At 36.6% G+C, this 25,684-nt stretch overlaps 1 protein-coding gene across 1 annotated transcript in view; it reads left to right on the top strand.

Annotated features, from left to right (window-relative positions):
• TRMT11 (tRNA methyltransferase 11 homolog) overlaps positions 1-25,684 on the top strand; it is a 65,494-nt gene that overhangs the window by 27,771 nt on the left and 12,039 nt on the right. Inside the window, 3 exon segments of the mRNA XM_044249397.1 lie at positions 1,487-1,559; positions 1,679-1,810; positions 10,083-10,203. Of these exon segments, the coding sequence (XP_044105332.1) occupies positions 1,487-1,559; positions 1,679-1,810; positions 10,083-10,203 (326 nt within the window).

The following is a 25,684-nucleotide window of genomic DNA, read 5'->3' as shown; positions in this document are numbered from 1 at the left end:
GAATATAAGGCAGTATACCAATTTAACTAAGTAGTTAAGCGTTTACTATTTTGGTTTTTTAAATAATATGTATTGACTTATCTTTCCTTTTTTCACTTCAGATTATTTTTTGGAGCACATATTTATTTTAAAATTTTGACTGTAATTGATTATTAGTATACCAACTGGAGCCAAAATATCATTTGCAATTAGAGTGTTAGGTGTCAAAGAAGAGAGTTTTATTTTTTGATTTTTTTTTTTAAAGATTTGTTTATTTGAGAGAGAGAGAGAGATCATGTGCCTTACCCCTCCTCCTCTTGAGTTGGGGAGGGGCAGAGGGAGAGAATCTTCAGGCAGATTACTCACTGAACATGGAGCCCAGTGTGGGGCTCAGTCCCACAACGATGAGATCATGACCTGAGCCGAAACCAGGAGTCAGATGCTCAGCCAGCTGTGCTACCCAGATGCCCCAAAGGAAAAGAGGTCCCCCCACCCCCACAAAGAAAAGTTTTAGATAACACGTGATTCTCCATGTGTAAGCTTTGGTGTTTTGTTTTGTTTTGTTTTTGTAGCACATGTTTTGACTGACTTCTCTTCTAGAGTTACAAGAAATTTGGAATTTTGTGAGCCACTAGGCTTGTGAACCCACTGAGCTTCAGGAATGTGAATAAGAACTTGTTTTCCTGTGCCTCATGAGTTCTGGGCTTTGCAGACATACTATCTAAGAATAGGCTGGCCTTTTTCTACCATATTTTGCAATAGATAAATCTGTAAATAGTAGCAAGGGTATCTCTACTCTTCTGTCTCCGCTCCCTTCAATTCTTTGGTAACTTAGGTGCTCCTAGAACTAACAAGAGAAAAATTACCAAGGCATTACACTGTTAGTATGAATCTGCTTTATAAAAATTGGGTAACTTTTTACTTAGAATCTAACTTATTGTTTGTTCTCATTCTGTTTGTGTATTTATATAATGTATGTAACTTTTTTTAATCTGTTGAAAGTGAGTTGGCTACACTGTAGGCTTTTACCCCTATACCTCACTGTGTATTTCCCAAGAGTAGGAATAGTCTCTTAGGTAGCCAGAGTATAGTTATCAGTTTCAATAAGTCAGTGTAATTATTGAATTTTATTTTGTCACCTACTTTTGTTGTCACCCAGTAATATCCCTTTATTTATTTCTTTGCTTTTCTGTCTGGGACAGTATCCAACCTGGTATCAGGTATTGCATTTGGTAATATCTCTTTTAGGCCTCTTTTAATTGTCACAATGTCACAGCCTTTCTCTTTTTATAAGACATTGACATTTTTGAAGAAGACAGTGGCCTGCTGTCCCTTCCAGTGTTTTAAATAGAATGTTCTTGTGTTACGTGTTCTTGCTTGGAATATTTCATAGGTGGTGATGTGTTCCTCTCTGAGTGTCCCATCTGGAGGCCCATGATATCCATCTATGCCTAACTGGTGATTAGGTGACTTTTGACTATCCATGTTATTTGTGTTTTCTGTCTAGCTCCATATGGTATCAGAGAATCTACGAGAAAAACAGGTTCTCAGAAGGAAATACCGAAGGGGATGGAAAAATGGTAAGTAAAAGTTTAATATGATACTATTTTGAGAAGAAGCATGTTACTGTTTTTAATTAGCTAAGTTTAACAGTCTTAAGGTTTTTCATTGATTTTGAAATTCTGTTTTCTTTTTCTAGTCCAGAAAGCCATGTTCCTGTTTCCTTGAGTTATCATCTGAGTGATATGTTTTTTGACTTGTTAAACTTCTCAGCTGAGACCCTCGTATTAGGTGGAAGACTAGTCTATTGGTTACCAGTGTATACACCAGAGTATGTAATGCTAAATAATTTTATTTTTAATTTCACTTTTGTTACGGTATTTATATAACATTTTCCCCCTATTTTTAATTGGATTTAGAGTAAATATCTTTGTGTTTAATGTTTATAATTGTCTTTGTTTACCTACATATGTGTATAAAACAGTCCCCTTCCTCTTATTGATTGAATTGCTTTGACCTTTTCATTTTACGTCAGGAGTTGGCAAACTATAGCCTGTCAGCCAGATATGGTCCTCACCTGTTTTTATAAGGCATTTGAATTAAGATGGGTTGAACTAAAATGGGTTTTTAGATTTTTCTTTTTTTTTTTTAAAGATTTTATTTATTTATTTATTTGACAGAGAGAGATTAGAAGTAGGCAGAGAGGCAGGTAGAGAGAGAAGGAGGAGGAAGCAGGCTCCCTGCTGAGCAGAGAGCCCGATGCGGGACTCGATCCCAGGACCCCGAGATCATGACCTGAGCCGAAGGCAGCGGCTTAACCCACTGAGCCACCCAGGCGCCCGGGTTTTTAGATTTTTCAAGAGTAGTTAAAAAAGAAAAAAAGCAAAGAACATGTGACAGAAATATATGTGGCCCACTAAGGCTAAAATATTTATTGTCTGGTCCTTTAGAGGGTAAGTTTGCCAAACCTAGTTGTGTACCATCATTAGCTCAGGGTCTGATATATCATAGCTGCTGGTAACTGTTTTGTTAGGCCACAAACATAGGTAATTTTTAACAACTTATTTGAGGGATTCATCTGCCACAAGCTAGCTTTAATATATATTGGCTATTATGATCGCCTTAAACGCAGTAAATCTTTTTTAAAAGCTAACAAGTGAAATAAAAGCTGTGCTTATATTTAAAGCTTTGATTATGTTCCACATGATTGGTTTGGGTTTTATTATTCAGTAATTATTAATTATAAACAGAGCTGTGTACATCAACAATGGAGCAAATGATGTCTTGAATAAGACAGAATCTTTAAATTTGAAAGATAATTTAATATCAAGCTCAAAATTCAGCTATTTCTCTAATCTGCCATAGTAATCTTTTGAAAAAATTATTTTAGTTCTTATGTTTACTATATGTAATTGTACAGAAAGCATTTTAGAACAGTGTTAACTTGTCTGTCTTTTGAATATGGCATATGGTCCTCAGCAGTTGGAAGCTGTGCTGTTTTTTGTTTTAAAAATGTTGTATTGGAAGTTACTGTGGACTGACTTTAGTCACATTTTTATTTATCAGCTGATAGACTGTACACTGTGCATGTTCATGTCCAGACCCCTTAATGCTGGCCTTCTGTTTTGCTGCCAGTCATAATCTCATGTAATCTTTTCAATTTAGAAATAAGGAAAATTCCAAGGAGTGAATTGACTAGTTTATAGTTAATAGCTAGCTAAGCTAATTGGTTTCCTTATTCCTGTGGCTATGTTTGCTTAATTCAACAGTCTATCAGATCTCATGTGCCTGGTATGGGAAGCAATAGATGGAGTTTTACTAGTATTTTTGGAGAAAATCACTTTTGTTTGTTTCTATACAGAATGGTTCCTGCCTTAGATAAGCTGAATTCTAGCAGCAGTTTTTTAAAAGATTTATTTATCTGGGAGAGAAAGCCTGCATGTGCACTTGCACATGCAGAGTCAGGGAGGGGTGAGGGGAGGGAGGGAGAGAATCCCAAGCAGACTCCCCGCTGAGCTTGGAGCAGGATGCAGGGCTGGATCCCATGACCCCACGATCACTGAGCTAAAAACCAAGAGTCAGACACTCAACTAACTGAGCCACCCATTGGCCCCCCACTTTTTTTTTTTTTTTTTTTAAGATTTATTTATTTATTATTGAGAGAAAAGCTTCCCATTTTAAGTTTCAGGACTAAATTTTTAAAAACTTTATTTTGAGATAATCTCAGACTTACATAAAAGTTTCAAATGTAACACAAAAAACTCTCCTCATCCAGACTTTTCCAACTACTAATGTACACCTATTGATTCTTCTTTCCTCACCCATTACACTAGTCACATATTCATTATCATTCTTCTTTTTTGGAGTGATTTGCGAAGTTGCAGATAATGATGTCGTATAACCCCTACATACTTCATTGTATTTCTCAGAAACAAGGACATTCTTGTGAAACCACAGTCAGCCCTCCAAGTTTGGAAATCAGCATTGATAACACTGGTCCATTTTATGGACCCTGTTCAGATTTTACCAGTTGCAGTCCATCTGAGAAAATGGGCTCTGTTAAGCCATCAAGTCATTCTTTTCCAGTCTAGAATATGTCCCCATTTTTTCTTATCTTTTGTATCCTTGACAGTTTTGTAGAGTATATGGCTTATATTAAAGGTTGGCCCTCAACGAGGGTCCAACTGGTGGTGTTTTGTTTTTTTTTAGAGAGAAAGACGTGGCAGGGTGGGGCAGAGGGAGAATTGATGTTTCTTTTCTGACCAGATTCAGGTAGTGCCCTTGGTAGGAACACTACACAAATTATACGTGTTTTTGTGCGTTGCATTGGGGGGCATATGGAGTTAATCCCTACTAGAGATCTTTGATTTGATCATCTGATTATTTTGTTCTCTCAGGGTTCTCCACTGTGAGCCATCATTTTCTCCTCTGATTAGTATTTCATGGGGGAGATATCCCAAGATTATATCAATATCTTCATCAAATCCCTCTTCACAATGACAACTCCATTGTTGAAAACCACTACAATGATGACTTTTCTGTTCCATCATTCCTTCTGCATTTATAAATTGGCATCCAACTATAAGGAAGAGTTTCCCCTTCATCCCCCATTTGTTTACAAATTTATTAATTTATTTTGCTATGGAATCATGGGTGCTTATGTTATTCATTGGGTTATAATTCATTACTATCCCTATTTTGTTGCTCAGATTATCTCAGATTTGATCAGTGGGAGTCACTTTGAGGTGGTTCCTCTGTCATTTTGAAATGTCCCCATAGTTTTTGTATACTTCTTTTTTGGCGTTTCTGACTGTCCACTATTTTGTACTTTATAATTCAGTTATAATTGGAGTTGAATGTACTTTAGAATATCTTTTGTAGTTCTTTTGTCTTTTCCTTTCTCTTTATACAAAATTAAATTGGAGGTACTTTAAAGTATTTTTAATATTTCTGAAGATCTTACAAAATGGACACTGGATATTTTTTCAGTGACTTCTTGATTTTAATAATTTGCAACAAGGGAAAATTTCCACATGCATATTATCAGAGGAATATTTTAAGAGTAGAAAAGGGATACACATTTTTATCACTTTTTTTTTATCTTAGCTGTTTATCAAGGGAAAGATTTTGTTCAGGTATGTGGCTGATGCACACATGGGAGGACTATGTTCTTTGCTTCCCTAACTTCATCCCTGAAGAAAGTTATGTCCACATCCTTTGATGTTCATTACTAGACTTCTGTTTATCCTTCTTCCTTTTTAAAAAATAACTTTACTTCCATGTATTTTATGCAGAATATACTCCTAGTAATAAGTTTGTTTCTCCAGTTTCCTCTGGGATATCTTTATCTTCTGTGCAACCTCCTCTTCTGGTTTAGAAGCAGTCTACTCTTTCAGTAAGGGTCATCTTACTGAGGCAGGAGAGCTCACATACGGGTTAATTCAAGCATGAGCCCTGTAAGTTGTATTTGTCACCCGGATGTGCTTAATAACCAGAAAGTCTACATCCAAATCCATAAATTCGGCATTATTGTCTGCATTTGTACGCATGTGCAGTAGAAATTCAGCATTCTTTGGGGCCACCAGCTGTTTGATCTGGGCACACTTAACCACCTCTGCCATTGTAGCAACAGAATGGCACATGGCTTCTGCAGTGTGACATCCTTCAGATAGTTGGTGGCTTTTCAGATCTGCATACCCCTGATGGCCTGGATAGTTTCATGTGTGTTCTTAAAGTGAACACGAAGATTTGAACCTCTTGATTTGCATGATTTTGGGGGTTTTCTGGGTCAAGGGAGTAGCAAACCATTTTCAGAGGTCACCTCAGGCTGATTAGGAAGATAATCTCCTTCCCTTTAACCTAAGGTGATCTTACTAATGAATTATTATTACTATTGTTAACTTATTAATGAGCTTAGTTTGTCTTGTGTTTGTCAGGAAATGAATTATTTTTACTTCTGTATTGTATGCCAAAATCTTTGTTGTTTTAAAATAGCACAATATTATTAGGAATTTAAGACCAAAATCATCTTCAGAAGTTTGGAATAATTTTCTTGCTTCCGAATTAAACAATTTAGAATTAGTTTGATTATGTTGTATTAAAAATATGGCTTTTTATTGAACTAAGAATAAAGATTTCATTTTAAAATTATATATTAGCACAGTTCGATTCTAAAACTTTTTTTACTTTTGGTGTAGTGAATATAGGCTTTTAGTCCTAATACTGAATTCATGTATTCCACCAAATTCTGTTATGTGATTCAAGTTTAAAAATAAGAATTACAGGGGCTCCTGGGTGGCTCAGTTAAGTGTTTGCCTTCTGCTCAGGTCATTATCCCAGAGTCCCTGGATTGAGCCCTGCATTGGTCTCCCTGCTCAACAGGGAGCTTCTGTTATTCTCTCTCCCTCTGCCCCGCCCAACCCCCAACAATGTGCTTGTGCTCTTGCTCTCTCCCCTTCCTTCCCTCCCTCCCTCTCTCTCAAATAAATAAAATCTTAAAAATAAATAAGAATTATGTATTATAATCAAGTTCAGGTATTATTCTTTAAACCCAGGGCATTTTGAAAAGTATAAGACATAATACAAGTAAAGTACTACCTAAAAGCTTAAGTTATTTGTGAAGAATCATTGGAGCTGATCATTGAAAAAGGATTTTCTTTTTGGCAATTTAAATTGCAGTGAAGAAATTGCTACTCAACAAACTTGCTGTGTTTCCTCAAATATAGATTTTCTCCACTTTAGTGTAGTAAATTTTTTTTACCAGCATCAAGATAATCTGTATACTTTGTATCTTTTCACCTTTATTTATTCTGTCTCTATCTTTGATAAACCATTTCTTCTTTTCTCAGCTGATAAAATTCAGGTCATCTTTCAAGGCCTGGCTTAATTGTAGCCACCTCTATGATACTTTTCCAACCCTCCTCAGCAGAATTAATCTTTAATCTGTGCTCTCATAATTGTTTGTTCTTATCACTCCTAGAGACTGACCACATAAAATTGCTGTAAACTGCTGGTATTTATCGGTTTATTATCCACAGTTTCAGCTACTTGCAAGTCACCCTGAAGATCTGTGTGCTATTCATTTGGGTGGCATAAATTCAACTGCTGTGTGTTTGATATTACAGGAATTACTAAACTACTTTGTGCACTTGTCTGCTCAGGCTTTAAGTATCCATGTAGTGTTCTTTTCTGATTGGCATTAGACATAGATTACTCTCTTGAGGTGATTAGAAACTGCATTTCTTTGTGAAAGATGTTCTTTAATAGAAATCCCATTGCTACTGCTTGTGTTAAAAACATTGACAAAGTAAAGAAGCTTAATAAAGTATGTCCCAGCGCAGGATGTGGGGGGGGGGTATTTTTCCCCCCCAATTTTATTGAGAAATAATTAACATACCTCACTGTGTAAGTTTAAGGAGTGCTGTGATGGTTTGATTTACATAAGGGATAAACTTTAGTAAAATGAATTTTGGAGTGGCTCAGAGCAGTGAAGGGAACATGGTTTTTTGGTGGTGTTAGGTTCAGTTAGCCTCCATATAGTACGTCATTAGTTTTTGATGTAGTGTTCAGTGATTCATTAGTTGCATATAATACCTGGTGCTCATTTTTTCTTTTAGCAAGGAAACAAGAAAAAGTGATCCCTTGACCTGTTTTCAGTGAGTGCTCTAATCAGTGCAAAATCTTTTCTCAAATGGGAGGTGAAATTCTAGTGTTATTTGGAAATAGCTTGAGGCATGAAGAGTTATAGGAAAATGAGTATCAAAATTGATCCATGGAAAAGCTAGAGAGGCCTATGTGCATAGTTAGTTTTGCTTTTTAAAAAATAATGTAATATAATTTGTATATCATGAAGGTCACCTTTTTAAGTTTAAAACTCCATGGTTTTTAGTATATCCACGAAAGTTGTGCACCCATTACCACTTTCTAATTCTGGAACATTTTTGTCACCCCTAAAGAAACCCCATATACATAAGCAGTCACCACCACTTCTGCCCTGGCAGCCACTTATCTATCTCTGTGGACTTTCCTGTTGTGCCTGATTTAGGTTTTAAATAGATATTTGGATTGTAGGGCTATAGTAATAAAACCAAAGTGAAAATAGCATACTGTACTGTCATAATGACCCAGGCGTAGAACAGATTTATGGCTTCTATTTAACAGTTTGTAAACAATTCATTGCAGTATGCTGGTATGAAATATATTAGGACATATATCGTTAATTGATACTTTTAAGTTCTTAGCATGGTGTTTTGGGAGTATGGTATACTGCTAAATTGATTGGTTCTAGTATAATAGGGTAATGGTTAAAAACTAGCTTGTTAATGATAACGATGACCCAAATGATGTTCTTTCATGCTTAACCTCAAAAGGTCAAGCTGCAAAGGTAATTAAAATACAGAAATGTTTTTCTGCTCTTAAGCCAAATGCCTGGTGACTCAGTTTCAGCAGCTTAGCATCATTTGGGTCATCAGTATCAAGTATAGTTGCATTGGGTTTGTACTTTCAGATTTGATTTGTAAATTTGTCTTGGTTTTATAGTTATATAAGCATATGGACTTTACATCTCACTTATATATCTTTATGTTACCTTTTAGTACAAATCTTTAAGTCCACTCTGTCAGGAAATAAGAATTTTTTCCCTTTAAAAAAAGGATACATAACTAAGTTTAAACAATACTATTTCAGAAATCTACAAACCATGCTTTTTCAAGCTTAAAGTCAAGGCTATATCTTCTTTCTGTTAACCATGGTGTAGAATGTATTCCTTTATATCATAAATGCTTTGTGTAAAGATTCCAGATTTGATGCCAGCTAATGTTATGAGAATACAACTTTCCTTACTGTATAGTGAATATTAGAGAATTGTTAGATCAGTTGAAAACTGAAATGGTCTTTGCGTATTGGAAAGCCCTAAGAAAGGATGCAGAGGATGACTTCAAGAGAATTCTTTCCACTGATAAAACAGTGAAGTGCATTATGAATGTTGCTTGGTAAGTGGGTGTTGAAGGTTTTGAGCATGTGGTTGAGGTAATGAGGGAGACTTCATTGAAGGTCAGAGGGGCTAGAGAATTCAGTAAAAGAGTGGTAGTGAAGACCACGTTGACGTATTGGAACAGGCTAGCTGAAATGGTATAGTCCTTTACAGGAAGTGCTGTTTGGCACCTTTCCCAGTTTGGACCAGAGTTTTAAAATTTCCCATGTGATAAATGTTTGTGGAGACAATCTAGGAAGGTATCAACATTTGCAAAGGAGAAATAAAAAAGGGCAATCTGTGGTGTTCTTAATGGCACCTATAACTGGTGAGCCCCCTCCGCTGCTGTTCTTCAGCATTCTGCTCCATAGCTATTTCCCCCTCATCTGTCACCTGTGTCTTTTGGCAAGATTGATGCCAACAACCTAGCAGATGTCAGACGCTGAGCTACTGCAGCCTGACTGTCCTGCTTTCCAGGTGTCCTCCTCTCCATTCACGTAGTATGTGTGCTGGATAGCAGCAGTCACCACTGCTCATGATTGTGGCTTCGGTTTTATTTCATGGTTAAGGTGACCATGGAGTATTTATTTTATTGGTAGTTTATTTGAATAATCTTATAAATAACTTTAGTCCTGTATTTACAAAGTAATAGAGGTCTTAAGATGCCACTGAAATTTTTCAGGGACACTTCATATTATGGGGAAAGTATATGCTGAGTGGACATTATTCTTTGGGAATTTATAAAAATTTCCACATGAATCAGTCCCTCATGAATGTCAAGGGGTTGTTGTGGAATATATTTCTGTCTAATGTGCTCTTGTGAGGTGCTTTAGGATGGAGTCATTGTCTTATATTTTTGTGGTTTAAATACTTGGTATTTTTTCATAAAACATACTTGCATTCTTAGTCCACAGGTAAAAGAATTTAAACTCCTTTTTTTTGGGTGTGGTAATATTCAAATACTTTGCTTTTTAAAAATACAGATTGTTTATGGATTATCTGGACAGTTAGCCTGTGTGAAATAAAATGGAACAGCATGTAGTGGGGGATGTCCATACCACATTGGACAATTCTGTGGTGATTCTGTGTAGTATGTGCATGTGAGCCTAAAGGTCAGCTGTTCTTTCTTCAGATACACTGAAGAGATGGTACCCTGGCACCCTTGCCTGAGGCTTATTAGCAACTGTGAGCAGAAGCTTTCCAGCCACACATCAAGGCGCTTGATAACAATGGAAAAGGTGAAGGAATTTGAGGTAAATTATCCTAGTATTTTTTGGCTAAATTCTGGAATAATCCATATATTTCTTTTAGTTTTCTTGTAATGGAGTTTGAAATTGTTAGTCCTTGATCTTTAAAAAGTTACCAAATTCAGGAAGGGGTAGAAGTGCAAGAGGTTTGTGGTATTTGGTGGAATTTAGAGGGTAGGAGTTGGTTATAAAAGTTGAATAGCAGAATGGAAATAGAAGTTGACCTTAAATTAACTTCTCATCTTTGCCACTAATGCAGTTTAAGACAAACAAATAAACAAATAAACAAACAACACAATTAAACAACCGTTGTCTAATTAGCAATCTACTAGTTACCCATTTTTCTCCAAAAGCAAGACCTACTTGATTACAGACTATTCTGAAGAGAAAATATCACTTTATAAAATGGAAAAAGCAATTTGCTGTTAACTGTTAGGGCCCAACACATGTTCTCGCCCCACTTTCTCTGATACACACACACAAACACACACACACTATTCTTGGGAAGAACAAAACATCTGTTATTTCATATCCAGATCAGAATTTATACGAATAATGCCTCATAATGGAGCTTAATTAAATCTACAGAATGCTCCTTGGGCTGTACTTGTCTGGATTGACAACCACAGCTTTCCCAAAGTAAACTGCAGTGAGCTCATCTTTGTTTTTGATCTCTAGGGTAAGCAGAAGTCAGATTCATCTCCACATTTGATTTTTTTCATCTAATTCACAGCTCATGGATTCTTTCACAGTAATGAAACCCAATATTTATTTAGTGCTTTTTGAATATATTATTGTGTATTTCTTGTTTTTGTCCTTTTAATTTCATTTGCTACCTGTCTCTAACTTAGATCTTATCACCATATACCTGGTTTGTGCTAACATCTCCTAAATTCTCTCTTCCATTTTTCACACCTCTAGTTCTTAATTGTTAAGTGACTCTTCCTAAAACACTGTATTCATTATGTTATTTCTTTATGCGAAAAGTTTAGTGACTCCTTTTCATTACCAAATGAGATTCAATGTAATATAAACGTTCTTCAGTAATCAAGCTCCAATATCAGGGCATTTCTGAAAGTTTAAGCTGTTTATGTATATAAATAGTTGGTTCATGTTCAATTAGGGGTGGTTGTGTAGGTGTGTATGTATTTATATACAGGTATATGTGATACAATTAATGTAAGTGTCTGTCATTTTTAAAACAAGTTTATATTCAAATGATAGATATGCTTGGGCTGGCATCTTGTACTCATATCATAATTATTCTGTATATCCTTGAAACTTTAGATTTACATTTAAAGAAATATATTAATATTGAACAGTTATTTTGCTGAATAGTAACACCTTGCTTTTCTTCACATTGTGTTACTGGACTTTGGTGCTCACATTTTATAGGAGACATGTCATTTAATTGTTGTTTTTTGGAAATAACCTATCCTGAGGGTAATGATCTACCATTAAATGTTTATTAAGAAGATCCAAAAATTCTAAAAGAGGGGTTCCCAAGTTGTTTGACACAATGACAGCCTTCTGCAGTGACTTTTGAATGGACAACATTTATTTGTATATACAATAGAAGTCCTCTTAACTAATCTGCATTTCAATCCCAGTTGACTTACTAGTACTGGCCATTTTTCTTCTAAAACCCCAATACTAATGCCTATAACATGTCAGATATTTCCAGCTGGTGACTTGCTTGATCTCTACTCTATCTGTACACTTCTTTTTCTACCAGCTGAATTGTCTGTTTGCCATGAATCAGCTGTGTTTGTTTTGTGAACTGGTTAAGCCAGTTGTATTTGTTATGGTAATTAGGAAGTCTAACTAAACACTAGTTAGACGAGGAAAATGTGAGTGTGAGAATAAAGTTGTCATTTCTAGAAGAGCTAAGTGGACTACTTCAGAAAGATTGGATCAAGTGAGTTGCAAAGAAAGACTGTTGGGCTTGGAATGTATGAGATGACGATAAAAGGTTGAAAAAAAGCGCAATCTAGGTTTCTCTACCCAGATTTACTATAAGAATCTTTATTTTCTTGCATCATTTTACAGAAGCCAAAACTGAAAATCTTTGTAGGTCCTGATTCTATATCACAAGATTGATAAATGAGTATACAATTTTTAAAGTTAAGATGTTCAGTGTTTTTACAAAATGTTTTCAGTTTTTCCTGCTTTTACTGACTTTTTCAGTTAACTAACTGTAGTATTAGTCTGTTTGGGCTGCTGTTGCAGAATACCACAGACTGAATGGCTTAAATAACAAGTTTATTTTCTTACAGTTGTGGAGACTGGAAGTCCCAAGGTCAAGGTGCCAGCAAGTTTGGTTTCTGATGATACCTATCTTGCTGAATTGCAGACAGCCACCTTCTTGCTATGTCCTCTGTCCTGTTGGATTAGAGCCCCACCCTTACGATTTCATTTAACTTTATTCATCTCCTTTAAGGTTCAGTCTCCAAATATAATCAGGTTGGGGGTTAAGGCTTCAGTATATGAATTTGGGGGGAACACAGTTAAGTCCATACCAGTAACAATTACCAACATCTATCACAGTGAAAAAGAGGTCTCTATTGCATGTTAAAGTATGCTTTTTTCATGCTCTTCCAATTAGTTACTTCTCATATATATGTTTGTTTTTTAATATTTTGAGGGAAGTAAGGCATTTGATAATTTAAATTAGTAACACTGCAGCTCTTAGAAATTGCAGCACTTAATGTAATCATTTGAGTTAGTAATAACATTTATGTGCCAGGCACATGAGTAATACATGTAAAAAAAAGAAATAGTACCTGTAGATTTGATAGTTCTAAATCTTGATATTAGAAAGTAAAATGAATGACATTAGCATTCTTTATTTTGTGGCCTTCCTAAATAGTACCAGCACCAGCATATGATGTTTATGATGGCTTTGAAACACTGTTCAGAAGAAAATATAGATGGGGCCACGTAATGTACCTGTCATTTCTTAGTGGCAAAGTAGGGACCTGTTGTCATTTCTCATTTTCTTTCCTTTAAGTTAATTTATTTAGGAAAATATTTTTTTTTCTGGTACTCTTTCCAGATTTATAATATTTCTATAGGCAGTCTATTTGATATTTGGAAGAAGAAATAAAGAATGATCTAAGGATGTTTCTGACAACTTTTCTTCTACATAAAAATGCTAACTAAGGGCACTCACCTTAGGTTTTTTTTTTTTTTTCCTGTAATGAAAATCGGACTTTTTTTTTTCCCAATTTATTTATTTTCAGAAAAACAGTATTCATTATTTTTTCACCACACCCAGTGCTCCATGCAAGCTGTGCCCTCTATAATACCCACCACCTGGTACCCCAACCTCCCACCCCCCCGCCACTGCAAACCCCTCAGATTGTTTTTCAGAGTCCATAGTCTCTCTTGGTTCATCTCCCCTTCCAATTTACCCAAAAGCACATACCCTCCCCAATGTCCATAACCCTACCCCCCTTCTCCCAACCCCCCTCCCCTGAAAATCGGACTTTTTAAAAAATTAACATACAATGTATTATTAGCCCCAGGGGTACAGGTCTGTGAATCATCAGGCTTACACACGTCACAGCACTCACCATAGCACATACCCTCCCCAATGTCCAAAACCCAAAAACTCTCTCCCTAACTCCCTGTCCCTGGCAACTCTCTGTTTTGTGAGATTAAGAGTCTCTAATTGTTTGTCTCCCTCCTAATCCAGTCTTGTTTCTTTTTTTCCTTCCCTACACTCCAAACCCCCTACTTTGCCTCTCAAATTCCTCATATCAGGGAGATCATATGATAATTATCTCTCTTATTGACTTATTTCGCTCGGTATAATACCGTCTAGTTCCATCCATGTCGTTGGAAATGGCAAGATTTCATTTCTTTTGATGGCTGCCATAGTATTCCATTAATATATATATCACATCTTCTTTATCCATTCATCTGTTGATGGACATCTAGGTTCTTTCCATAGTTTGGCTAATGGGGACATTGTTGCTGTAAACATTTGGGAGCACATGCCACTTCGGATCACTACCTTTGTATCTTTAGGGTAAATACCTAGTAGTGCGATTGCTGTCATAGGGTAGCTCTATTTTCAACTTTTTGAGGAACCTCCATGCTGTTTTCTAGAGTGGCTGCACCAGCTTGCATTCCCACCAACAGTGTAGGAGGGTTTCCCTTTATCCGCATCCTCACCAGCATCTGTCATTTCCTGACTTGTTAATTTTAGCCATTCTGACTGATAATGAGGTGGTATCTCCTTGTGGTTTTGATTTGTATTTACCTGATGCTGAGTAATGTGGAACACTTTTTCATGTGTCTGTTGGATGTCTTCTTTGCAGAAATGTCTGTTCATGTCTTCTGCCCATTTCTTGATTGGATTATTTGTTCTTTGGGTGTTGAGTTTGATAAATTCTTTATAGGTTTTGGATACTAGCCCTTTATCTGATATGTCATTTGCAAATATCTTCTCCCATTCTGTCAGTTGTCTTTGGGTTTTGTTGACTGTTTCCTTTGCTGTGCAAAAGCTTCTGATCTTGATGAAGTCCCAGTAGTTCATTTTTGCCATTGTTTCCCTTGCCTTTGGCGATGTTCCTAGGAAGAAGTTGCTGCAGCCGAGGTCGAAGAGGTTGCTGCCTGTGTTCTCCTCAGGGATTTTGATGGATTCCTTTCTCACATTGAGATCCTTCATCCATTTTGAGTCTATTTTCATGTGTGGTATAAGGAAATGGTCCAGTTTCATTCTTCTGCATGTTGCTGTCCAACTTTCCCAGCACCATTTGTGGAAGAGACTGTCTTTTTTCTATTGGACATTCTTTCCTGCTTTGTCAAAGATTAGTTTACCATAGAGTTAAGGGTCTATTTCTGGGCTTTCTTTTCTGTTCCACTGGTCTATGTGTCTGTTTTTGTGCCAGTACCATACTGTCTTGATGATGACAGCTTTGTAATAGAGCTTGAAGTCTGGAATTGTGATGCCACCAACTTTGGTTTTCTTTTTCTACATTCCTCTGGCTATTCAAGGTCTTTTCTGGTTCCATATACATTTTAGGATTATTTGTTCCATTTCTTTGAGGAAAGTTGCTGGTATTTTGATAGGGATTGCATTAAATGTGCAGATTGCTTTAGGTAGCAAAGACATTTTTACAATATTTGTTCTTCCATTCCATGAGCATGGAACATTTTTCCATTTCTTTGTGTCTTCCTCTATTTCTTTCATGATTACTTTATAGTTTTCTGAGTACAAATTCTTTGCCTCTTTGGTTAGGTTTATTCCTAGGTATCTTATGGTTTTGGGTGCAATTGTAAATGGAATTGACTCCTTAATTTCTCTTTCTTCTGTCTTGTTGGTGTATAGAAATGCAACTGATTTTTGTGCATTGATTTTATATCCTGACACTTTACTGAATTCCTGTACAACTTCTAGCAGATTTGGAGTTGAGTCTTTTGGGTTTTCCACATAAAGTATCATATCATCTGCAAAGAGTGATAGTTTGAACTCTTCTTTGCCGATTTGGATGCCTTAGTTTCTTTTTGTTGTCTGATTGCTGAGGCTAGGACTTCTAGTACTATGTTGAATAGCAGTGGTGATAGTGGACAGCCCTGCCATGTTCCTGACCTTAGTGCAAAAGCTCTCAGTTTTTCTCCATTGAGAATATTTGCTCTGGGTCTTTCATAGATGGCTTTGATGATATTGAGGTATGTACCCTCTATCCCTACACTGTGAAGAGTTTTGATCAAGAAAGGATGCTGTACTTTGTCAAATGCTTTTTCAGCATCTATTGAGAGTATCATATGGTTCTTGTTCTTTCTTTTATTAATCTGTTGTATCACATTGATTGATTTGCAGATGTTGAACCAACCTTGCAGCCCTGGAATAAATCCTACTTGGTCATGGTGAATAATCCTTTTAATGTACTGTTGTATCCTATTGGCTAGTATTTTGGTGATCATTTTCGCATCTGTGTTCATCAAGGGTATTGGTCTGTAATTCTCTTTTTTGATGGGTCTTTGTCCGGTTTGGGGATCAAGGTAATGTTGGCCTCATAAAACGAGTTTGGAAATTTTCCTTCCATTTCTATCTTTTGGAACAGTTTCAGGAGAATAGGAATTAATTCTTCTTTAAATGCTTGGTAGAATTCCCCTGGGAAGCTGTCTGGCCCTGGACTTTGGAGATTTTTGATGACTCTTTTAATCTCCTTACTGATTATGGGTTTGTTCAGGTTTTCTATTTCTTCCTGGTTCAATTGTCGTAGTTTATATGTCTCTTGGATTGCATCCATTTCTTTCAGATTGTCATATTTCTTGGTGTAGAGTTGCTCATAGTATGTTCTTATAATTGTGTGTATTTCTTTGGTGTTGGTTGTGATCTCTCCTCTTCCATTCATGATTTTATTTATTTGGGTCCTTTCTCTTTTCTTGTTGGTAAGTCTGGCCAGAGGTTTGTCAATCTTACTAATTCTTTCAAAGAACCAGCTCCTAGTTTTGTTGATTTGTTCTCTTGTTTTTTTTTTTTTTTTTCATTGATTTCTGCTCTGATCTTTATTATTTCTCTTCTCCTGCTGGGTTTAGGCTTTCTTTGTTGTTCTTTCTCCAGTTCCTTTAGGTGGAGGGTTAGGTTGTGTATTTGAGACCTTTCTTGCTTCTTGAGAACGGCTTGTACCGCTATATATTTTCCTCTCATGACTGCCTTTTACTGTGTCCCACAGATTTTGAACCGTAGTGTTTTCATTATCATTTATTTCCATGAATTTTTTCAATTCTTCTTTAATTTTCTGGTTGACCCATTCATTCTTTAGTAGGATGCTCTTTAGTCTCCTGTATTTGGGTTCTTTCTAACTTTCCTCTTGTGATTGAGTTCTAGCTTCAGAGCATTGTGGTCTGAAAATATGCAGAGAATGATCCCAGTCTTTTGATAATGGTTGAGACCTGATTCGTGACCCAGGATGTGATCTATCCTGGAGAATATTCCAAGTGCAGTAGAGAAGAATATGTATTCTGTTGCTTTGGGATGGAATGTTCTGAATATACCTGTGATATCCATCTGGTCCAGTGTATCATTTAAGGCCTTTATTTCCTTGTTGATCTTTTGCTTGGATGATCTATCCATTTCAATGAGGGGGGTGTTAAAGTCCCCTACTATTGTATTATTGTCTATGTGTTTCTTTGATTTTGTTTTTAAGTGGTTTATATAATTGGCTACTCCCATGTTAGGGGCATAGATAATTAAAATTGTTAGATCTTCTTGTTGGACAGACCCTTTGAGTATGATATAGTGTCCTTCCTCATCTCTTATTATAGTCTTTAGCTTAAAATCTAATTTATCTGATGTAAGGATGGCCACCCCAGTTTTCTTTTGATGTCCACTAGCATGGTAAATTGTTTTTCACCCCCTCACTTTAAATCTGGAGGTGTCTTTGGGTCTAAAATGAGTTTCTTGTAGGCATCATATTGATGGGTTTTGTTTTTTTATCCATTGTAATACCCTTTGTCTTTTGATTGGGGCATTTAGCCCATTTACATTCAGGGTAACTATTGAAAGATCTGAATTTAGTGCCATTGTATTGCCTGTAAGGTGACTGTTACTGTGTATTATCTCTGTTCCTTTCTGGTCTACTACTTTTAGACTCTTTCTTTGCTTAGAGGACCTCTTTCAGTATTTCCTATAGGGCTGGTTTGGTGTTTACAAATTCTTTTAGTTTTTGTTTGCCTTGGAAGCTTTTTTTTTTAATTTTTAATTTTTAAATTTTTAAAATTTCTTTTCAGTGTACAAGAATTCATTGTTTATGTACCACACCCAGTATTCCATGCAATATGTGTCCTCCATGATACCCACCACCAGGCTCACCCAACCTCCCACCCCTCCCCTTCAAAACCCTCAGATTGTTTTTCAGAGTCCATAGTCTCTCATGGTTCGTCTCCCCCTCCAGTTTCCCCCAACTCCCTTCTCCTCTCCATCTCCCCATGTCTTCTGTGTTATTTCTTATGCTCCACAAATAAGTGAAACCATATGATAAATGACTCTCTCTGCTTAACTTATTTCACTCAGCATAATCTCTTCCAGTCCCATCCATGTTGAAACAAAAGTTGGGTATTCATCCTTTCTTGTGGAGGCATAATACTCCATAATATATATGGACCACATCTTCCTTATCCATTCGTCCGTTGAAGGGCATCTTGGTTCTTTCCACGGTTTGGCGACCGTGGCCATTGCTGCTATGAACATTGGGGTAGAGATGGCCCTTCTTTTCACTACATCTGTATCTCTGGGGCAAATACCCAGTAGTGCAATTGCAGGGTCACAGGGAAGCTCTATTTTTAATTTCTTAAGGAATCTCCACACTGTTTTCCAAAGTGGCTATACCAACTTGCATTCCCAACAACAGTATAAGAGGGTTCTCCTTTCTCCATATCCTCTCCAACACACATTATTTACTGTCTTGTTAATTTTGGCCATTCTAACTGGTGTAAGGTGGTATCTCAATGTGGTTTTTATTTGAATCTCCCTGATGGCTAGTGATGATGAATTTTTTCATGTGTCTGATAGCCATTTGTATGTCTTCATTGGAGAAGTGTCTGTTCATGTGTTCTGCCCATTTTTTGACATGATTATCTGTTTTGTGTGTGTTGAGTTTGAGTTCTTTATAGATCCTGGATATCAGCCTTTTGTCTGTATTGTCATTTGCGAATATTTTCTTCCATTCCGTTGGTTGCCTCTTTGTTTTGTTGACTGTTTCCTTTGCTATGCCGAAGCTTTTGATCTTGATGAAGTCCCAGAAATTCATTTTTGCTTTTGTTTCCTTTGCCTTTGGTGTCCTGGAAGCTTTTTATCTCTCCTTCTAATTTCAGTGATAGCCTAGCTGGATATAGTATTCTTGGCTGCATGTATTTCTTATTTAGTGCTCTGAATATATCATGCCAGTTCTTTCTGGCCTGCCAGGGCTCTGTGGATAAGTCTGCTGCCAATCTAATATTTTTACCATTGTATGTTACAGACTTCTTGTCCCGAGCTGCTATTGGGATTTTTATTTGTCACTAAGACTTATAACTTTTACTATTAGGTGATGGGGTGTGGACCTATTTTTATTGATTTTGAGGGGGGTTCTCTGTGCCTCCTGGATTTTGATGCTTATTCCTTTTGCCATATTAGGGAAATTCTCTATTATAATTCATTCCAATATACCTTTTGCTCCCCTCTCTCTTTCTTCTTCTGGAATCCCAAGTATTCTAATATTGTTTCATCTTATGGTATCACTTAGTTGAATTCTCCCCTTGTGGTCCATTAGTTGTTTATCTCTCTTTTGCTCAGCTTCTTTATTCCCCGTCAGTTGTTCTTCCATATCATGAATTCTCTCTTCTGCCTCATTTATCCTAGCAGTGTAAGAGCCTCCGTTTTTTGATTGCACCTCATTAACAGCTTTTTTGATTTCAGCTTGGTTAGATTTTAGTTTTTTTATTTCTCCAGGAAGGGCTTTTATTTCTCCAGCAGGGTTTCTTCATGCCTTTTTCGTGCCCAGCTAGCACCTGAGAATCGTCATTCTGAGCTCTAGATCTGACATATTACTAATATCCTTATTATTAGATCCCTTGCCTTTGGTACTACCTCTTGTTCTTTTTTTTTGTGGTGAGTTTTTCTGTTTTGTCATTTTATCCAGATACGAATATATGAACGAAAGAATAAAATACTAAAAGGGCTGCAAAGACCCCAGAGAAATGTACACTAACCAAATCAGAGGAGACCCCAAATCGGGGAGAAGAAAGGGGGTAAAAGGGGTAAAAAATATATATTTATTTTATACTTCTATAAAAGTCTATATAAGTCTATATATATAGATCTATATCGATATATATATGTCTATATATTAGTATGGTAAATAGAACAGAACTACCCACTTGATTTTGGGTGTATTTTGGTCTCTTAGAAGAAACTACCTCCCAAAATTTTAAAGAAATAAAAACATATATATATATATAAATAAGGGTAAACATGATGAAGGGATGGAATATGATTGTAAAGATGAAAATTAAAAAAAAAATTTTATAAAAGGAATTGATACGATAAGTTGGAAAAAGAAAGTGGAGAGAATTTACTTAGGCTAGAGACTAGAACAAAGCCCTTTGCTAGATTTAGGGTATATTTTGATCTATTAGAAGAAATTTTTTTTTTAAAGGTTTTATTTATTTATTTGATAGAGAAAGATTACAAGCAGGCAGAGAGGCAGGCGGAGAGAGGAGGAAGCAGGCTCCCTGCTGAGCAGAGAGCCCGACGCGGGGCTCGATCCCAGGACCCTGAGACCATGACCTGAGCTGAAGGCAGCTGCTTAACCCACTGAGCCACCCAGGCGCCCCTATTAGAAGAAATTTTATCCCAGATATTTTCTAGAAGAAAGATCCCTGTATGTATACAAAAAATAAAGTTAGATACAATGAAGGATAAAATAGGACTATAATAATGATGGTTTAAAAATATTTTTTTAGAAAGGTATTGTTAAGATAAACTAGTTAAAAAATGTTAAAAGAGGAAAGAGGAAAAGTTAAAAAAAATTAGAACAAGAAAAAAATTTTTAAAAATTTAACTTTGCTCGACTAAAAAATCATGGGGAGAAAGCCATGAATTCCATGCTTCGCTTTCCTTTCCTCTGGAATTCCACTGTTCTCCTTGATCAGTGAGCTTGGTCTTGGCTGGATGTTCTTATTGATCTTCTGGGGGAAGGGGCCTGTTGCAGTGATTCTCAAGCGTCTTTGCCCAAGGCAGAATTGCATTGCCCTAGCCAGGGGCCGGGCTAAGTAATCTGCTTCATTCGCTCTCGGAAACTTTTGTTTCCCGAATGCTTTCTGTAGAGCTCTGGAGGATGGGAATGAAAATGGCGGCCTCCCAGTCTCCTGCCTTGAGGAGCCGAGAGCTGGGGGCCCCATTCCTCAGTGCACTCTGGAAAAAAAAGCGCTCAATCACTCCCGTCTCCCTGATCTGCAGCTGCACTCCGAGCTCACCCGGCCTGTGACCAACCAATCCTTTTTGTCTGTGGCGCACAGTCTCGTGTGGAGTCTCCAAACCCAGCAGATTCCTGCTGCTCTGCTCTTCCAGTGGATGAAGGTGGGTCTCCCGGGATCTGCCACTTTTGGGTTCCCTTCTCAAAGAGTAGTGGTCTGACTGCGCTGCAGATCATAGTTCAAGGTAACCCCAAGCTGAGAGCTCACTCCTTGGCTCCATCTCTGTAGCCAGCTTCGCCGCTCTGATACCGCGAGCTCTGCTATACTCAGACACCCCCGATCCTTCTGTGACCCTGCACGACCTGAGACCACACTGTTCCCGTGAGGGCTCCACCCCCGCTTAGCCTCTGGGGTGATGTCATTCAGTGAAGCAGATCTCTAAAAGTTCTGATTTTGTGCTCCACTGCTCTGCTGCTTGCCAGGAGCTGGCCCCTCCCGCTGTGGTCTATCTTCCTGTTGCTTCGGATTCACTTCTCCACAGGTCCTACCTTTCAGAAAATGGTCAATTTTCTGTTTTTAGAATTGCTGCTCTTCTCTTCGATCTCCTGTTGGGTTTGTAGGTGTTCAGAATGGTTTGATAACTGTCTAGCTGAACTGTGAACTGATGTCATCTCAGTCTGCTACTTCTCCGCCATCTTGACTCCTCCCTCACCTTAGATGTTTTTGAACCTAGAAAGGCAGTGTTAATTTTTGTTTGTTTTTATTATTTTACTTTTGTCCTTTCAAACTGATTTAAAAAAGAAGAAAAAAGGGGCACGTGGGTGGCTCAGTGGGTTAAGCCTCTGCCTTCAGCTCAGGTCATGGTCTCAGGGTCCTGGGATTGAGCCCCCGCATCAGGCTCTCTGCTCAGCTGGGAGCTTGCTTCCCTTCCTCTCTCTCTCTGCCTGCCTCTCTGCCTACTTGTGATCTCTGTCTGTCAAATAAATAAATAAATCTTAAAAAAAAAAAGAAGAAAGCCCAGTGCTCAAATAAGTTTTTGAAACAGCCTTCACTTTCTAAGATCAAATTTCATCAGTGAGTTTTAACTAGTATGCAGTGTACTATTACTGAAAATAGTCATGTTAAATTAATCATGTTTGGTTTTGAATTAATTGTCCCATTTCTACCTTCTGTTTGTATGGAAAGGACTGTATGTAATTGCAGCAAGATCCTAGTCCTTTATAATTCAAGTGATGACATAAAATTGTCAAACAGTTCTGCTACGCGTCTAACAAATTATTCTCAGCCTTGTTCAGCGTTGTTGACTTTGGCAGTGGGAAACTATTAATTGTAGATTTTTACACTCTTGTGCACTGTCTTTCTGCATTTAGGGTTTGTCACTTACTAGGTTTAACTTCAGTATAACTTTTGGCCCACTCGATACATTGTTATAAAGTGTTCTTCCTCTCCCCTTTTAGAATGTAAACTTACGTGTTAAATGAGAAAACTAAAGAATGTAGGTATTTTATAAAATTTTGAATCTTTTCATTATTACCATAGTATTTAGACCTGCTTATTGAACATAATTTTTGCTACCCATATTAATGAAAACACCTGGTAAGAGAAGCCATTATTCCCTGTTGATACAGTCTGAAAGAGAAGGGAATGCTTAATGCTACTTGCTGTTTACAGAGCTTTCATACCCATCTGATGATGTTATTTTGCTAATTTTAGAGAATAAGAAGTAGCGGAGTTGAGACCAAAACTCTTCTTTGTACTTGAAATTCTATGACCTTTTTTATGCATCATGTTGCCTCACTACCTAGACAGTTTCTGCTTTTGGAATATGCCAAGGTTAAAAGGCAAATATTCTTGAGTGGCGTATTTCTAGTGTCTTTTAAAGATCATTTTTTCTCATTGTTAATGGCGCCATGGTAGAATAGGATTTGTTTTACCAGAATCCATTTTTCCTGTTGATATATGTAGTTGATGATGCTGTATATATTTGTGGTCACAGTGCATACTCCTATAAAACATTTTCCTTTATATAAATTTCGTTGGAAAAAAAAATGCTGATTTCCAGAGTTGTCCAGATGGACCAGAATATTACATTGTCAGTGAAAACCACCTAAAACAGTACTCTGTCTGCCTTTTCCAACAGTATTCTTGGACAGATAAAAGAGTATCCAAAGTAGCCATTTTTGAGACTTTCTTACATTCATATAGCTTTTAAATTCTATTCTGTAGTATGTTTAAGTGTATAAAAAAAGTGTCTTAAGTTGCTGTTGCACTAAATGGGCTGTCATGTTTGTCATGTGCCCTGTTTGTTTTGTGGCGTGTTTCCCTGATATGCTGTGATTTGAGAAGTACTGAAGTATAGGTAAGTTGAATTTTAGGTATTATATGGACACTAATGTAGACTATGGTTATATTATGTGAGTTAGTCAGTATAGTTCAGATGATTTAAATAATAGGGAGTATTGGACAGTCATAGTGGCAGGTAATGAGAATTAATCTTAATTTTTAAAATTTTGGATTGAATGAAGAGTCCACTAACATGAAGCTGATGAATGCTTCATTAATCAGAATGTCCAAAACTGAGGGATTTGACTTATGGACCAGAAGATTTTAAAGCTCTGGAGAGAGAAAGAACCATTAACATGTTTTAAATGAGGAAGGGAGAGAAGAGACACTAAGGTCTCTTGTTTAAGAAAATGACTTATGGGTGACTTGAAGTAGAAGAAATTAGTCTTTGTGAAAAGTCGTTTACATGTTAGAACGACAGTAGAGCTGCTAGTCATGAGCGGATGATTTGCTGACATAATGCTTGTGTCTATTTCGTTGTGATTTATCTGTTCTCAGAATTAATGGTCACTTGTGTTGGCAGCTATCTGAGTTAAAGGTGGTTCTCGCTGGCTGACCTTTCATTCTGAAATATTTTGTTTTTTGCCTATCTCCTGCCAGGACAGTGAATATTTTCCTTTCGGTTAGAGGTATGAAAGATTAGTGATTAAGTGCGAAGTATTTCAATCCTAGAATGTGCCCAGTGGGAAGGAGACGCTGATTCATTTATGAGTGAGAAAAATAAGACCAGGTGATATTAAGTAAGAACATGATAATTAGATGTGAACTTTAATGGAGGTTGTAACATAGTGCAGTATTCATTACCATCCAAATATGTATGTATGAGAGAGAGAAAGGCCAAGAAAGATTCTTTTAAAAAATTATTTCTAATAGTAAGTCAGAAAGAAACTATTTGTGTTATCTATAAATTATGTTTTGGCTTGAGATATTTGAAAAAAGCTTTTAAGAGTAGATAGAAGCCTGGGGAATGTTGCATATCATGTTGAATGAAGTTTAAAGGATCACATCATCTACTTGTCTCATGTTATCTTGTTCTGAATGGCTTGCTTTAGCTGTAATGTAATTGGTACTTCTCCTTGAATTTAAATCTTAAAGGGTCATAATTTGACGTTTTCTTTTACATATCTTCAACTAGATGATTTTTGTCAAACAGACTGGGTATTTTGTTCATACTGTCGTGATGGTTTTAAATTATTGTTTCTGATCAACCAAGAAAAAGCAAATGTTCATCCCCTACCTACTCTAGGAAGGTAATCATTTAAGATACCCGGATTCTAGTATATATCTCTTTTATTTGAAGTTTTCTGAAGGTAGAGAGCATCTGTCAAATGCAGTTTTCTGAAGGTAGAGAGCATCTGTCATTATGCTCCAGCTGTAATGATCATATTTTGAAGCTATGATAGTAAAACAGTCTTTAATATATTCATGTCCTATTATAGAATCTTAGAGGTCAGTTGCAAAATACAAGTTTGATCTGGGAGTCCCGAGGTATGAATGGTTTAGGGAAATAAGTTTATTTATTTATGTGGAGTCTCCATGATCCTCTGGAACTTCTTTTAAAATTCTTGAATGACAGATTTTCTACTTACTAATTTGTTTTTTGTATTTTTATTTATGATATGTTTAACTTAGAATTATCTTTCTAGTGTTTTTCAAATTCAAACATGAACATCGGTCTTCTTCCGCCTCCATGACCCACCGGAATACAACCATGAGATTTTTAAACATACTGTTTTTTGTTTGTTTGTTTGTTTTTGCCTAAAACAAATGTACAGGTTAATGAATAATTATAAAGTGAACATCTCTGTAACTACCACCAAGGTTAGGATTATAGCACCCCAGAAGTACCCCTTTTGGTGGCTATTTCTGATTATAAACACCTCTTCCTTCAAGTGTAACCATTAATCTGATTGTTATAGGAATCACTTTCTTGCTTTCCTTTGTAGTGTTATTGCTACTGAATTGATCTGTAAGCAAATTAATTTTGCTTGTTTTGATCTTTATATAAGTGCATGTGTATTTTGTTAATTTTTCTTTTAATGGATGGTGGCAGTTTAAAAAAGTCAACTAGGTAGGTGCCTCGTTAGCGCAGTAGGTAGCGCGTCAGTCTCATAAAAAAGTCAACTAGGTAAATAGTCTCAAAGTAAAAAAACATGTATGTGCATGCTAATATATATTTTGGTCTAGTACTCATCCTTTGCTATGTACTTAGTTTTAATTAAATATTTGGATA

The sequence above is a fragment of the Neovison vison genome, chromosome 1 (assembly GCF_020171115.1).
Source record: "Neovison vison isolate M4711 chromosome 1, ASM_NN_V1, whole genome shotgun sequence".
Lineage (NCBI taxonomy): Eukaryota > Metazoa > Chordata > Mammalia > Carnivora > Mustelidae > Neogale > Neogale vison.
This window is presented reverse-complemented; position numbering and strand designations above follow the sequence as displayed.